Consider the following 14,202-nt stretch of genomic DNA (forward strand, 5'->3'; position numbering starts at 1 on the left):
TATTTGGATTGAAGTGAGAGGTTTAATATACTTAAGAGCCAGATCATTGGGGGGTTATTTTTAAAGCTATGTTATCTGTTCACTATAGCTTTTCCATGCTATGTTTCATACCTGCAATTCCTGGCTCTGGTTGTAGAATTCTTCCCTGTCATGTTGCAGCTGTCGGATCTGGCTGTGAAGCTGAGCCACTATATTATCATGTTCTTCCTGAAACTGGTGGTACCTGGCCTGCTCTTTCTGCAGACTAAGCTTCAAGGACTGGATATCTTTCTCCTGTAGTTTCAGCTGATCTTTCTGTCCGGAACCATATACCAAAAGTCAGATGACCAAATTTGCTACTTCAACTAGTACATCAGAGACCACTGCCCCAAGTCAAGCACCAAATAAAGGATCAAAACCAAAACCCACTAATAGCACAATCTTCAAACTTGGCTATGTTACAGCACTTTAGTATGTTCCTCATATAAAAAGTTTTTTTTTGTTGTTTTTTTAAAGAAATGGTTAAAGATGCCAGGCTGAACATACTGGAAACTGAAGTTACATCCATGAAATATGGTCAGCAGTTATGTATGTTCCTCCACATCACCCCATGCTCCAGTAGTGACCTAAAGGGACAGCCTCAGGGAAGAGAGGGTAGTTCCATTTCCAATAATTACTTCGTTCTTAGCCTCTTTGCTGTGACTGCAATAAAGATCCCAATTTACATGGCAGCTTTTATAACATGGACTTAAGAATTCAAACAAGATTAAAGTTATTTCAAATGGTTTCCACACAACTAAGTTTCCATCACTAATTAGGGCCAGATTCAGAGACTCTGAAAGGGAGAACACACTTGAAATACTTAGCTTTCTGCCAGCATTCTTCCTCCTCAAATGGAAAGTATGTACCTCTTCAGGAAACTTAACAAGGTTACTAGCCTAATGCTAAGACTGCCCAAATGTTAAGCAAGCACAACATTAACTGTTAAATCACAACATCTTTCTAAGCTAAGTTTGGCAGTTATTTAAGCCAGCTGGCTTCTTCATGTATGTGTTCAGTTCAATGCCCTTTATGGGAAATTTCCAGTTTCAACTAATCATACTGCATCAAAATTATCCACAATCCATTCCACAAAAACTGGAGTGTTCAACGGTTACTTTAAAAACAAGAAAAAACTTCAAAAATAAATACTTTAAAAGATTTTAAAGTTCTATGATACTATAGTAGATGTTGTCTGGGGCAGGCATTCATAGATTTGATAGTGATGTATTAGTAGCACTTCTTGGCATGCCCAACTCTTAAATCCTTGCTCACCATGGCAGCATTATGTTCCTCCAGTGCTGTTGCTTTGATCACTTTCCGCAGGAGTCGCCGGTTCCGAAGGGCATGTTGTTGCCTTTTGAAGCGCTCATACAATAACTGGTTGTGTAGCAAAAGCAGCTGGTTACGCAGGGTGTGAATCTCATCTGAAGGGGGAGAACCTAGACAGAGTTAAATGACAGAGCAGAGGTTACTGCTAAATATATTTGATTCTATTACATACATTCAAACTTACATCCTCTTTCAGGCCCATTCTTCTTTTCCAGGGTTATTTTTTAACTTCAAAACTGAATGGAAAAAATTAGGAATTTAAATAAAGGTATCAATAGTTAGCACAAAACTTTACATGTTCAAAACTTTATACAGTCTTGAATCTTCATCATACCCACAGTTCACAGTACTAATTTATTATCTACACTTTACAGAAGGGGGTAAAGTTTTCTAGAGTGTTTAGATGGCTTAGATACTTTAGAAAGTGTGAGTGAGATTATGTCTACACTACAAAGTAAAAAACTGACGGCACCAGCTTAGAGCCTGGGTCAACTGACTTGCGCTTACAGGGCTCAGGCAGCCAGGCTAAAAATAACAGTACAGACATTCCCCCTCAGGCTGGAGCCTGAGCTCTAAGACCCTCCCCCCTTGACAAATTTCAAAGCCCAGGCTCTAGCCTGTCTATACTGCTATTTTTAACCCTACAGCCTGAGCCAACTGACCTGGGTTCTGAGACTGGGCTCTACATTTTTTTTTTTTGCTATGTAGACCTAGCCTAAGCTACCTACGTTCCACTGACTTCCAGTGCTACCGAAGACACTTTTGAAAGTTTTACCCACAGAATCTGAAAGAACTAATTTGCACAAAGTTACACAGCAAATCAGTGACAGAACCAGAATTAGAATTTAGGACCTTCCAATTTCTAAGCCTGTGGCTCATTCCTCCAACCTATATAGCCTTCATAATTATATTAAAAAAAATAATACAACAACTATTTGAAGCCTGAAACTGAAGTCTGTTTCCCTGCCAACATTTTCTCTTACATTACATGTTTTTGTCTCTCATAAGCAGGTTGCTCATGAGTGCTGTGCTTGTGGCTTACATTATTATTTCTGGGAAAGAGTAATGAGAAATTGTAGGACATGGCTTTTACTGCACCATCTAAAAGTGGTAAGATTGAGATTAGCCTCAAGCCATCTAAAAATGTCAGTTTTAAATATTTCAAGAGATGATGTCTTCCAAAAAGCCACGGGAAAGATTTTAAGACAGGCCAATTTCACACTCCTTTGTTATTTCACCATCCTACCTTAGTAAGACAGATTTATCTAAAAGCATTCCTAAGCACAGGCAACACTGAAAAGTTTTCTAACACTGTACAAAGTAGATTTTTGATTGACAAAACTGTGCTTAAGTCAGCTATGACTTAAGTGGAGCTTCCAGATGGCTCAAGTGAAGAAAGACAAGGGACATATTTGAATTAAGGGAACCAGACCAATGTGTCCAAAAACAACTTCTGTTCTAAAACCCCTCTGCCTCATAGTTATATTGATTTTTCAACCGGCTCATTTTTTTAAATCTCCCCAGAGGAGTAAATATTACCATCATGGAAGTCAAAAGGAAGCCTAAGGTGACAAAACTGTGAGATATATGTTAAAATGGTGAGGAAAGATTTCAGTTTTAGGCTGAGTTATGATCAGCTGGGGGTGGAGCGGGGGGAATATTTAAGTAGGTCTTTAAACCAGGTGGAATTCAGCTTTAAAACTGAAGGGCCATTCACCTGAGTAGAATTTGTTTCTGCATAGGTGGCCATAAAAACAAACCCATAAAGAGAACGAGTGTCCCTTTGAAGAAGGCCTGTACATGCAATTGCAGATTTGATAATGGGCATGAGTACCACTCCAATCTAATGGGGAAAAAAGCACATAGCAATATTTTTGGTTCTGCAGGAAAGGCAATTATCACTTTCCAAAGAAAAAGAAACTTGTAATGTTGAAACACAAAGGTGCACCGTCTGTCGAGCAGATAAACTATATCTTAATGACGCAAAAAGAAATGGAGTACTTGTGGCACCTTAGAGACTAACCAATTTATTTGAGCATAAGCTTTCGTGAGCTACAGCTCACTTCATCAGATGCTCACTTCATTGGATGCTCACAAAATGAAATGTGTCATCGGTGCCACAAGTACTCCTTTTCTTTTTGCGAATACAGACAAACACGGCTGCTACTCTGACACTGATCCTAATGACGGTCATCATGGAACTGCAGCAGTTGAAAAGAAAGAAGCCAAATACGCAGTCCACCATTTAAGTAAACCAAGTAGAAGAAGATACAAAGAAATGTATTTTTACTGATTACGGACTACACTTATGGTACTAAACCAAGAAAAACTTGTTTACCTCCAAAGTGAGTCCAGTCAGCAGATTTGCTTGGCAGAGGCAATCTGAAAATAAAAACACAGTATTAACAGTTTATCGTTACAGACCAGTAAGTTACAGACCAGTAAGTCTGACGTCAGTACTGGGCAAATTAGTTGAAACAATAGTAAAGAATAAAATTGTCAGACACACAGAAGAACATAAATTGTTGCACAAAAGTCAACATGGTTTCTGTAAATGGAGATCATGTCTTACTAATCTATTAGAGTTCTTTGAGGGGGTCAACAAACATGTGGACACGGCAATCCAGTGGACACAGCGTACTTAGATTTCCAGAAAGCCTTTGACAAGGTCCCTCACCAAAGGCTCTTATGTAAATTAAGTTGTCATGGGATAAGAGGGAAGATCCTTTCATGGACTGAGAGCTGGTTAAAGGACAGGGAATAAATGGTAAATTTCCAGGGTAGGAATAAATGGTAAATTTTCAGACTGGAGAGGGGTAACTAATGGTGTTCCCTAAGGGTCAGACCTAGGACCAACCCTATTCAATGTATTCGTAATGATCTGGAGAAAGGGGTAAACAGTGAGGTGGCAAAGAGGTAAACAGTGAGGTGGCAAAGTTTGTCTAAACTGCTTAAGATAGTTAAGGCCAAAGCCGACTGTGAAGAAGATCAAAAAGATCTCACAAAACTAAGTGATTGGGCAACAAAATGGGAAATGAAATTTAACGTGGATAATTGTAAAGTAATTCACATTGGAAAAAATAACCCCAACTACATATACAATATGATAGGGACTAATTTAGCTACAGCTAATCAGGAGAAAGTTCTTGGAGTCATTGTGGATAGTTCTCTGAAGACGTCCATGCAGTGGCAGTCAAAAAAGCAAACGGGATGTTAGGAATCATTAAAAAACGGATAGAGAATAAGATGGAGAACATCTTATTGCCCTTATATAAATCCATGCTACGCCCACATCTTGAATACTGCATACAGATGTGGTCTCCTCATCTCAAAGAAGATATACTGGCATTAGAAAAGGTTCAGAAAAGGGCAACTAAAATGATTAGGGGTTTGGAACGGGTCCTGTCATAAATATAAAGGGAAGGGTAAACACTTTTTAAATCCCTCCTGGCCAGAAGAAAACCCTTTCACCTGTAAAGGGTTAAGAAGCTAGGATAACCTCGCTGGCACCAGACGAAAATGACCAATGAGGAGACAAGATACTTTCAAAAGCTGCGGGGAGGGATAAACAAAGCCTCTCTCTCTCTCTCTCTCTCTCTGTGTGTGTGATGCTTTTGCCAGGGACAGAATAGGAATGGAGTCTTAGAACTTAGTAAGTACTCTAGCTAGATATGCGTTAGATTCTGATTTCTTTAAGTGGCTGAGAAAAATAAGCAGTGCTGAATGGAATGTATATTCCTGTTTTTGTGTCTTTTTGTAACTTAAGGTTTTGCCTAGAGGGATTCTCTATGTTTTGAATCTAATTACCCTATAAGGTATTTACCATCCTGATTTTACAGAGGTGATTCTTTTTTACTTTTTCTTCTATTAAAATTCTTTTTTTAAGAAACTGAATGCTTTTTCATTCTTCTTAAGATCCAAGGGTTTGGGTCTGTGGTCACCTATGCAAATTGGTGAGGATTTTTATCAAACCTTCCCCAGGAAGGAAGGGTTTTGGGAGGATTTGGGGGGGGGGGAGGGGAGACGTTTCCAAACGGACTCTTTCTTAATAATAATACCGGTTAGACGTTTGGTGGTGGCAGCGAAAGTCCAAGGGCAAAAGGTAAAATAGTTTGTACCTTGGGGAAGTTTTAACCTAAGCTGGTAAAAGTAAGCTTAGGAGGTTTTCATGCAGGTTCCTACATCTGTACCCTAGAGTTCAGAGTGGGGAAGGAACCTTGACAGGTCCCATATGAGGAGAGATTAAAGAGGCAAGGACTTTTCAGCTTGGAAAAGAGGAGACTAAGGGGGGGATATGATAGAGGTCTATAAAATCATGAGTGCTGTGGAGAAATTGAATAAGGAAAAGTTATTTACTTGTTCCCATAATATAAGAACATGGGGCCACCAAATGAAATTAATAGGCAGCAGGTTGCAACCAAATAAAAGGACGTTCTTCTTCACTAGCGCACAGTCAACCTGTGGAACTCCTTGCCTGAGGAGGTTGTGAAGGCTAGGACTATAACAGGGTTTAAAAGAGAACGGGATAAATTCATGGAGATTAAGTCCATTAATGGCTAACAGCCAGGATGGGTAAGGAATGATGTCCCTAGCCTCTGTTTGTCAGAGGGTGGAGTTGGATGGCAGGACAGAGATCACTTGATCATTACCTGTGTGGAAGTGTGAAAGGGAAAAGAAGATTTGTGTGCAGTTATTTTAGTTTGGTTAAGAGACAGAGCAAGAAATAGGCCAACCTCAACCCTAGTAACGCAAGATTTGTAGAAGTGGGGTTTGTGTGAAGCGGATGGGAAAACTACAAGGGACCTTGCTTTAAGATAAGAATGGAAAGCAGACTATAGCAGAAATTGTTGAGAAAAATAAGATATCAGGAAGGAATATGTATAAACAAAATGCAGCTGTTGATTATTATTGTATGTAACAAAAGGTATAAATGCTTGACATAATTGTTTTTCTTTTGAGAGACCGGCCGAGGAAGGGGGAATCCCTGTCTGTGTGTACTCTCTCCCGCCTTGCAACTGCTAGAGAATAAAGACTGTCTCTGACTTGCTGCAACCAACCTAAGAGCGAAGACTCTGTTTTCTTCCACACCTGTTAGGCTCACTCCCTCTGGGGCACTTGGCATTGGCAACTGTCGGGAGACAGGATACTGGGCTGGATGGACCTTTGGTCTGACCCGGTATGGCCATTCTTATGTTCTATATACGCTGTAAGTGAACACTTTACAAGGCAGATTGAAATACAGCCCCTGTCCCTAAGGCTTTGCAATCTAACAAATGAAACATCATACTCGAGAATAATTCAGGTAAGAGGGTGTAAAGATCACTGCAAGAAGTGGGCTTTAAGGCGGAATTTGAAAGACAGAAAGGATGCTTGGTAGACAGAATGGGAGAGACTGTCCCAAGTGTAAAAAGCAGCTTGAGAAAGGGGAGAAGCAGGAAGTAGGATAAGGAGATGAAGGGAGTACATAATAGGAAATGAAAACAGACATGGATGCATCCATATATGAATCTCCCTTCTTACACCTTGGCCCAAACAAGTTTTTCCAGTTCCTGACTTTCACACTAGGGGGAAGGAATTGCTATGCTTCTCCTGGGCGCTAGACTTCGCCCCATTACTGGACACATAACTCTGCCCTCATGAACAACTTTATCTAAGGGCATGACTACACTACAGACTTTAAATTGACATATGTCCACATTACCCTCCTTCTGTCAGTGGTGCACATCCTCCCTAGGAGTGGTTCCACTAACTGAAGAGGGGTGTGTGAGTGCGAGTGTGACAGAGAGAGAGAGAGAGAGAGAGAGAGCGCGAGCACGCACGCGCGGGGGCTGAGAGCCAGGACTCTCAGCTCCATGCAGCTCCCCACCAGGAGCAGGGGGACCAGCCTCCCCCTAGAGTTCTTGGCTCTCCGCTGGGAGTGGGAGCAGCCGCTGGACCTTCTCAGCTCCCTAAGTGGGGAGCCAGGCACTGGCAGCATGGAGCCCTGAAATTGACAAGACAGCCAATAGCAGTGTCTACACAGAAATTGCGTTGCCCTACCTACCCCGACAAAAAACCTCCACGAGAGGCGTAGGGTGAGTTATTTTGTCAATGTAGAAGGGCACTTTTATATTGGCGGGAGAAGGCTGCAGTGTGTACACTGATATTATTAGGCCGACATAACCTGACTTATCTCAACCTAACCTTGTCTCAGACAAGCATCTAAGCCACATTAGAGAGAGGCAGCCAATGGTCCTCCACTTCCTCACCATCAGGTTTAGCAACACAGCTGAGCTCCATCAGCAAAGGCAGCAAGAGTCCTTAGGTTATTCACAGACTGCTAGACTTTAAGGTCAGAAGGAACCATCGTGATCATCTAGTCTGACCTCCTGCACATGGCAGGCCACAGAACCTCACCCACCCACTCCTGAAATAGACCCAGAACCTCAAATCATGGTTTAAAGACTTTACCTTCAAGAGAATTTACCATTTACACTAGTTTAAACCTGCAAGTGCCTTATGCCCCATGCTGCAGGGGAAGGAGAAAACCCCCAGGGTCTCTGCCAACCTGACCCAGAGAGAAATTCCTCCCAATTCCAAATATGGCAGTCAGTTAGACCCTGAGCATGTGGGCAAGACTCGACAGGCAGATACCTGGGAAAGAATTCTCTGTAGTAACTCGGAGCTCTCCCCATCTAGTGTCCTGTCTCCAGCAGTTGGGTTTTTTTTGCTACTGATGATAGCCAATGGGCCACATGCCATTGTAGGTAATCTCCTCATATCATCCCCTCCATAAATTTATCAAGCTCAGTCTTGAAGCCAGGTAGGTTTTTTGCCCAGCAGTGCTCCACTTGGAAGGCTGTTCCAAAACTTCACTCCTCTGAGGATTAGAAACCTTTGCCTAATTTTGAGCCAAAACTTGTTGGTGGCCAGGTTATAGCCATTTGTTTTTGTGTCCACATTCAAGCTTAACTTAAATAACTCCTCTCCCTTCCTGGTATTTATTACTCTGATGTATTTATAGAAAGCAATCATATCTCCCCTCAGCCATCTTTTGGTTAGGCTAAACAAGCCAAGCTCTTTGGGTCTCCTTTTATAAGGTAGGTTTTCCATTCCTCAGATCATCCTAATAACCTTTCTCTGCATCTGTTCCAATTTGAATTTATCTTTCTTAAACATGGGACACTAGAACTGCACACAATATTCCAGATGTGATCTGACCAGTGCCTGGTATAATGGTACTAACACTTCCCTGTCTCTACTAGAAATACCTCACCTGATGCACCCTAGGACTGCATTAGCCTTTTTCACAATTGCATCACACTGACAGTTCATAGTCATCCTGTGATCAATACACCCAGGTCTTTCTCTTCCTCTGTCACTTTGACCTGATAAGTCCCCAGCTTATAGCAAAAATTCTTGTGGTTGGTCCCTAAATGCATGACCTTGCATTTTGCTCTACTAAATTTCATCCAATTTCTATTACTCCAGTTTACAAAGTAATCCATATCTTCTTGTATGATATTTTGGGTCCTCCTTGGTATTGGCAATACCTCCCAACTTTGTGTCAACCGCAAATTTTATTAGCACAAACTCTTTTTTTTTTTAAACCAAAAAGTCAGTAATAAAAATGTTTAATAAGATTGATCCCAAAACCAAACCCTCAGAAATTCCACTAGTAACCTCCCTCCAGCCTGACAGTTCACCTTTCAGTATGACCCACTGTAGTCACCCCTTTAACCAATTTCTTCTTCACCTTTCAATTCTCATATTAATCCCCATCTGCTCCAATTTGGCTAATAATTTCCCATGTGGAACTATATCAGATGCCTTACAGAAATCCAGGTAGATTAGATCTACTGCATTTCCTTTGTCTAAAAGATCAGTTATCTTCTCAAAGGAGGAGATCAGGTTAGTTTGGCAGGATCTACCTTTTGTAAAACCATGTCTATTTTATCCCAATTACCATTCACCTCTATGTCCTTAACTACTTTCTCTTTCAAAATTTGTTCCAAGACCTTGGATACAATTGAGGTCAAACTAACAGGCTTGTAGTTTGCTGGGTCACTTTTTCCCCTTTATTAAAAATAGGAACTATATTAGCAATTCTCCAGTCAGAGTATGACCCCTGAGTTTACAGATTCATTAAAAATCCTTGTTATTGAGCTCGCAATTTCATGTGACAGTTCCTTTAATATTCTAGGATGGAGATTATCTGGGCTGCCTGATTTAGTCCCATTAAGCTGTTTGAGTTTGACTTCCACCTCAGATGTGGTAATTTCTACCTTCATAAAGACATTTTACTTATACAGATGTTAAGCTACCTTTCTGGCTATAAAGTTCACGTTCAAGAACTCACGCATGTCCAGCTAGGAACCTCTGAAGAGGTGACTTAACATGAAGCAATTCTGCACTTTCAATATAAGGACTACAGAGCCATGTCTGCAGAGCTTCTTGGTTTCCAAACAAAGCAGCCTTTTAGGCACAGCTATTGATATATGAACTGACAAGGAAAGGAATAATGAAATGGTAACCAAGTGTTTGCAGAGCAAGGTCTGTAGACACTTACTTGTTGAGCTCCTTGGTATGTGCATCTGCTCCTTGCTGTATCAGTCTATCCAGTACTTCCATTGGAGAGGTGGAGGATGTGCAGTCTTCTTCCTGGTTTCCCTTGACTTTCTTTCGCAGTTCCTCAGTCTTCTTGCTAACAAAGAGGTAGGCAGTCTTTGGTAATGCAACCTCAAAAAGGTGCTCATATGAGGGATGCTGCCCGCTCCCAAACCCCATTTTTCTCTGTGCTGATACTTTGCAAGGGCTGGGAGTGAGGATACTGGTCTCCATAGAGGATTGGCCTACCCTGATACCAGCAGGGCCTTCATGAGAGGCTCCACAGGGTCTGTCAATGGGAGTAAATGCTTGTTTTGGTGTGTCTCGTGCACCCTCAGGCCCAGATTTGTCTAGAGACGAGGCTAATGGTTCAGAGTTCAGACTGTGTCCTTGAACACTGGAGACTACTGAATGGGGCTTCCTTTGAGAGGCTGGTAGACTCTCACTTGTGCGGTAAAAAGGAGAGTCAAATCCTCCTCTAGGCACCACGGGCTCAGCATCTGCTGTAGTGATCTCAGAAATCTCTTTTGATATTGCATCTGAGGAAAAAAAAGGAAAGGCAGTTAATAGGCAAAAAAGCTTTAAAAAAAATAAGTTTGGTGCTGTGTTAAGACAATCCACCTTTCACCCCCTATAGAACGCCCCCAAACCAACTCTGTGAACATTTAGACATCAGTTTACCTGGCACACACTCAGGCTTGCTCTTTGTAACCTGGGATACAAATCCTGTACACTTTCTTAATGTAAAATTAGAACAGGGTCCAATATCAAAACTGAGGGATGCAAATTAACTCATGGCTTTATGTCAGAGAGATGAATTTTTCAAAGTGTAATTTCAAAAGTGTAAAGTGAGTTCTTAAAACTTTGGGAAGATTTTTCACATTGAAATACACCAGACAAAGTATTTCGGAATATACACAATAGGATTTAAATTATTTACCACAATTAAGATAATACAAATAAGAGTAAGTTTTATTAAATTGGAAAAACTAGCTTGTGGGTAAAAAGCTAGAAATAAAGCAAATAAAATAAACCAGCCTTTCTATACAGGGTGAATAAAAACACCAACTAAGAAACATTTATGCTGATAATAGCTTATCCTAATTAGCCTCTTACAGTTTGTATGGCAACTTCCACCTTCTCTGTACGTACGTATATATATCTTTTTACTATATGTTCCATTCTATACAGCCGATGAAGTGAGCTGTAGCCCATGAAAGCTTATGCTCTAATAAATTTGTTAGTCTCTAAGGTGTCACAAATACTCCTGTTCTTTTTTCGGATACAGACTAACATGGCTGCTACTCTGAAACCTGTCATTTAAAAATTGAAGTTTTTAAAATTTCATTAAATACTTAAAATTTAATTTAAAATTGACAACTTCTTTTAAGGCCTAAACTTATTACAAATTACAATCATTTTAATCAAATACAAAAAATATTCAGCAGTTCATATTTGCTGCTAAGTTTTAGGAAGAAGTCAAACCACTGAATAATAGTGAAAGTCACTGGATAAACACTTGGAACCAGAGTTTGTGAAAGTGCTAAACCAGCTTTTGACAGCAGTAGCCTCTTTTGCAGGTGTAGAGAGAATCTTTTCTTCATTTCAGTTTTTCAGCTTCCAATCAATTTCTTAACACTGAAATGAACTAGTTGAATAAAGCAGGAAAGCTTGTTTTCCTCTTCCAATCTATGAATAAAAACTAGGTATGAAAAAACGAGATCTATTCATTCTAAAATCTTGAAAGACACTGACCAGAAATCATCAGTTCAATTCATTAACTAGAGATAATACTTCATTTAATAAAACCGTTAGTTTTAAATGCAAAGCATGTTTTGATAAGTTTTTTTTAAAATGTATCCAGCACATTTACGGTAGTTTTATTGAATAAAAAAAAAGTTATTTTTGTGCATTTTAACTGAATTTGAATTTCTATCCAAATAGCACTTTACACAAATCAAAAATAAAAAAAATAAGTTCAGTAAATAGACAATGGTGAACGATGCATTTCTCAACAATAAAAAATGTGAAAATTAAGAAACCAAATAGAGGTAAGTTAAGCTATTGTGACAGGGTCGGGCCAGATGGCTGTAGGAGAGTTACAGAAGGCAGATACATTAGCCTCAGGCTAAGTAGGTCCCTTTTCCCTGGGTCAGGTACCAGGGAAGGTTCCAGAACAATCAGGAACCTTCTGGAGATCATTAAGACAGGCTGATTAAAACACCTGCAGCCAATCAAGAAGCTGCTAGAATCAATTAAGGCAGGCTACTCAGGGCACCTGGGTTTTAAAAAGGAGCTCACTTCAGTTTGTGGTGTGCATGTGAGGAGCTGCGAGCAAGAGGCACTAGGAGCTGGGAGTGAGAACGCGGACTGTTGGAGGACTGAGGTGTACAAGCATTATCGGACACCAGGAGGAAGGTCCTATGGCGAGGATAAAGAAGGTGTTGGGAGGAGGCCATGGGGAAGTAGCCCAGGGAGTTGTAGCTGTTGCACAGCTGTTCCAGGAGGCACTTGTGACAGCTACATTCCACAGGGCCCTGGGCTGGAACCCGGAGTAGAGGGCGGGCCCGGGTTCTCCCCAAATCCTCCCAACTCCTGGTCAGACACAGGAGGAGTCTACCTGGACTGTGGGTTCAGAAAAAAGGCCAAGCTGAGGGCTGCCGTGAAGCTCCAAGGCGAAAAAATCCGCCAATAAGTGCAAGACCCACCAAGGTAGAGCAGGAACTTTGTCACACTATATAATTGCTTAAATATAGGTATATAGATATATTGTATCCTCCTGGTTTTCAAAAAGCACCACTAAAGTCTGTGTAAAAAGACTATATTTAGTTACAAATCAACATGTTTTAATGGTCGCCAACCAATGAGAATCAACCTTTCATTAGGAAAGTAATTAAAAATATAAAGAATTATATATATCAATGTTTTCTGCTTGTTGAATTAAATCATGATCAAAACTGGTGATGTAAATCAATGCACTTTGTTTCTAGAGTTTTGGGGTTTTTTTATTTAATTCGAGTCCTTGTCAATTGAAGTTCCAAAGAAGAGTGATAAATTTGTAAATATATTGTTTAGTTTATCCATAGGAAAAAACGCCTCTGAATTAAAGAGTCACATACATCTGTAAGAAAAAGGGAGACTAACTATACTAAACATGGAAAAAGTGTTATATCGTCCCTTATAGTGCTAATATGAAGAAAATATTGAAGGACACCCTATCAACACAATGTGTGTTAAGACACTACTATGAAACTGACTACTGTCTCACTCAAATACTCAAAATAGGGTTTTAAGTGGTACATAAACCTTGCAATAGGCCTCTCCATAAGGGTGAATTTTCCACATAGCAAGTAGGGGGTCTATTTTTATACAAAAATCAAATATTTGCTTATCCTCCTATAAGTTTGTTTTTAGAAATTTTGACAGAGAGGAAATTGATTTTTCCTTTCTGCTAACTACTTCCTAGTATAGAGTTTGGATTTTTTACTTGTGGGGAAAGAAGGCTGTTGTGAATACTGGAAATAAGTACAGACTTTAGGATGGAATAATTTTTCAAAGGAATAGTTAAGGGTATTGCAACCATTTTTTTTTTTTTTTTAAATAATGGCTATCCCTGTTTATGTATCTAGAAAATACAGATATTATGCTGTTTTACAGAATATCAAAAAACTAACAGAACAGGGATGGAAAAAAGGAAAGTTAACCTGTAGATATTAAAAACTCTATAAAATTTTGGAAAAAAAATCTTAAGGGAGAGTGAAAAGAGATACTATAAGTGCCTGATCTAAAATCCACTGAAGTCAATGGAATCATTCTATTGACTTCAATAGACTTTGGCTCAGGCCCCAAATAAAGTCACTAGAAGAAAAGTCTAGAGCCGTGCCATCTAGCCTGGCATGCTAATTAAGGAACATTATAAAGTTTTATTTCAAAATTATCTTGACCAGAATATTTTATAAAGGGACTATGTAATCATCATGTATGTCAGGGATGGGTGCACAGAAGTAATTCATTCTTACAAAATGTAAATGATAATGTCCTAAAATTAAGATAGTTTGATCCTTGATTTTAAAATAAATAGATTTTCCACTTGCCTATAAATAGTAATTTTTTTTTTTAAAACCAGTGCAAAAAAAGAGTCCACAGAGTTAACTCGGGACTTACTGATTGTCTCAAAGTCAGAAATTCTTCCCAGATTAAAAAGAGGAAATACAGCCTTAACACTAGTCATGTAAAGAAGGGTTTACTATTATTTATGTATTACAC

General features: G+C 39.7%; 2 protein-coding genes across 13 annotated transcripts in view; one reads left to right on the forward strand and one right to left on the reverse strand.

The window, feature by feature from the left end:
- Positions 1 to 14,202, forward strand: part of GFI1B (growth factor independent 1B transcriptional repressor) — a 528,565-nt gene that overhangs the window by 456,534 nt on the left and 57,829 nt on the right. Inside the window, exon 1 of one of the 2 annotated variants that reach the window (XM_073313864.1) lies at positions 10,582 to 10,585. The exons of the other annotated variant lie outside the window; for it this stretch is intronic. The gene's annotated coding sequence lies outside the window, so the exon portion shown is untranslated. Of the gene's footprint in view, positions 1 to 10,581; positions 10,586 to 14,202 lie in introns of those variants that run through there. 2 annotated transcript variants of the gene reach the window in all.
- TSC1 (TSC complex subunit 1) overlaps positions 1 to 14,202 on the reverse strand; it is a 58,592-nt gene that overhangs the window by 9,660 nt on the left and 34,730 nt on the right. For all 11 annotated transcript variants that reach the window (XM_073313823.1, XM_073313832.1, XM_073313821.1 and 8 more), the window contains 4 exons: positions 9,899 to 10,475; positions 3,689 to 3,732; positions 1,294 to 1,460; positions 112 to 294 (listed from right to left, as the gene is read on the reverse strand). In XM_073313823.1, coding sequence (XP_073169924.1) covers positions 112 to 294; positions 1,294 to 1,460; positions 3,689 to 3,732; positions 9,899 to 10,475 — 971 coding nt within the window. The remainder of the gene's footprint in view (positions 1 to 111; positions 295 to 1,293; positions 1,461 to 3,688; positions 3,733 to 9,898; positions 10,476 to 14,202) is intronic.

This window comes from Lepidochelys kempii, chromosome 16 (genome assembly GCF_965140265.1).
Source record: "Lepidochelys kempii isolate rLepKem1 chromosome 16, rLepKem1.hap2, whole genome shotgun sequence".
In the NCBI taxonomy this organism is placed as follows: domain Eukaryota; kingdom Metazoa; phylum Chordata; order Testudines; family Cheloniidae; genus Lepidochelys; species Lepidochelys kempii.